Source organism: Cynoglossus semilaevis, chromosome 5 (genome assembly GCF_000523025.1).
Source record: "Cynoglossus semilaevis isolate Cse_v1.0 chromosome 5, Cse_v1.0, whole genome shotgun sequence".
NCBI lineage: Eukaryota > Metazoa > Chordata > Actinopteri > Pleuronectiformes > Cynoglossidae > Cynoglossus > Cynoglossus semilaevis.
In genome coordinates this window covers 14,458,380-14,459,394 of record NC_024311.1, presented here as the reverse complement: position 1 = coordinate 14,459,394, position 1,015 = coordinate 14,458,380, and the positions used below count along the sequence as shown (strand labels likewise).

At 47.2% G+C, this 1,015-nt stretch overlaps 1 protein-coding gene across 1 annotated transcript in view; it reads left to right on the top strand.

Annotated features, from left to right (window-relative positions):
* Positions 1-1,015, top strand: part of pdcd7 (programmed cell death 7) — a 2,101-nt gene continuing 1,086 nt past the window's right edge. The window contains exons 1-2 of the mRNA XM_025055799.1: positions 1-727; positions 820-984. Of these exons, the coding sequence (XP_024911567.1) occupies positions 113-727; positions 820-984 (780 nt within the window). The 5' untranslated portion in view covers positions 1-112. The remainder of the gene's footprint in view (positions 728-819; positions 985-1,015) is intronic.

Genomic DNA, 1,015 nt, shown 5'->3' with positions numbered 1-1,015 from the left:
TCCTTTCGGCTGTTACCCTAACACCCCGCCATCGATTCCGGGAAACAGTTTCAGCAGCGTCCCGCCGTTCGGGGTCGGTACTCAGCCCAGTTATGATGATTTTCCGCCGTTTATGGGCTCCAGCGAGACGCAGCAGCAGCAGAATTATGAGGATTTTCGCGAAACCAGAGGTTACGGCGCTCCTCCGACTTTTAATGCTTTTGACCAAAGACCGACAATGCCGTCAGTGGCATATACGGAGACAGAAGATGAAGCCACTGCAGAGAGGAGACAGGACATTTTGTGGATCAGACGGTTCCTGGAGAGAAGGACGAGAGGACCAAAAAGTCCAGAGACTCGGCCCGAGCAGAGGCTTCCTCACATAACTGTTCCCATCATGAAAGAAGCTCTGTACGGTGCCGTCCAGCTTGTCCAGGCCCTGGAAAAATCCTGTGAGACACTTAAAGACAACATTCAGAGTGACACTGTGTGGACGGACTCGTATGAGTCTGCTTTGAGCATAAAAAAAGAGCTCGATGAAAAAATGAAATTAATCAGTGATGAAAACGTTATAAAGGATTTTAAGGCCAGATTGGTTCGTATCCAGAAGAAAGGAGCCCGGAGACTGAGGGCCAAAAAGCTGCTCCAAGAGGAAATGAAACAGAGACAGGAAGACCTCCGACAGAAAGAAGCTGCTGCAGATGCATGGATGATGAAGAAGAGACGTGAAGTGGAGGAGAAGAAAAAGGTGACTTCACATTGTCGCATCATTGTTTCTTAGGTTAGTTTGGTTAAAAAAAAAATCACTTTCTGAAGATTCATACATTGTTGTGTTTTTAGGCGCAAGAGCTGAAGCTGGCTGCAGACGGGGTTCTCGGTGAAGTGAGGAAGAAACAAGCCGACATCAAGAGGATGCACGACATTCTGAAATCTCTGGAGAAGCTGCGCAAACTGAGGAAAGAAGCAGCATCCAGGAAAGGTGAGAGAGATGGGGTTTTTTGTTTTTGTATTGTTTTATAATCTGGCTGTTGAAGTG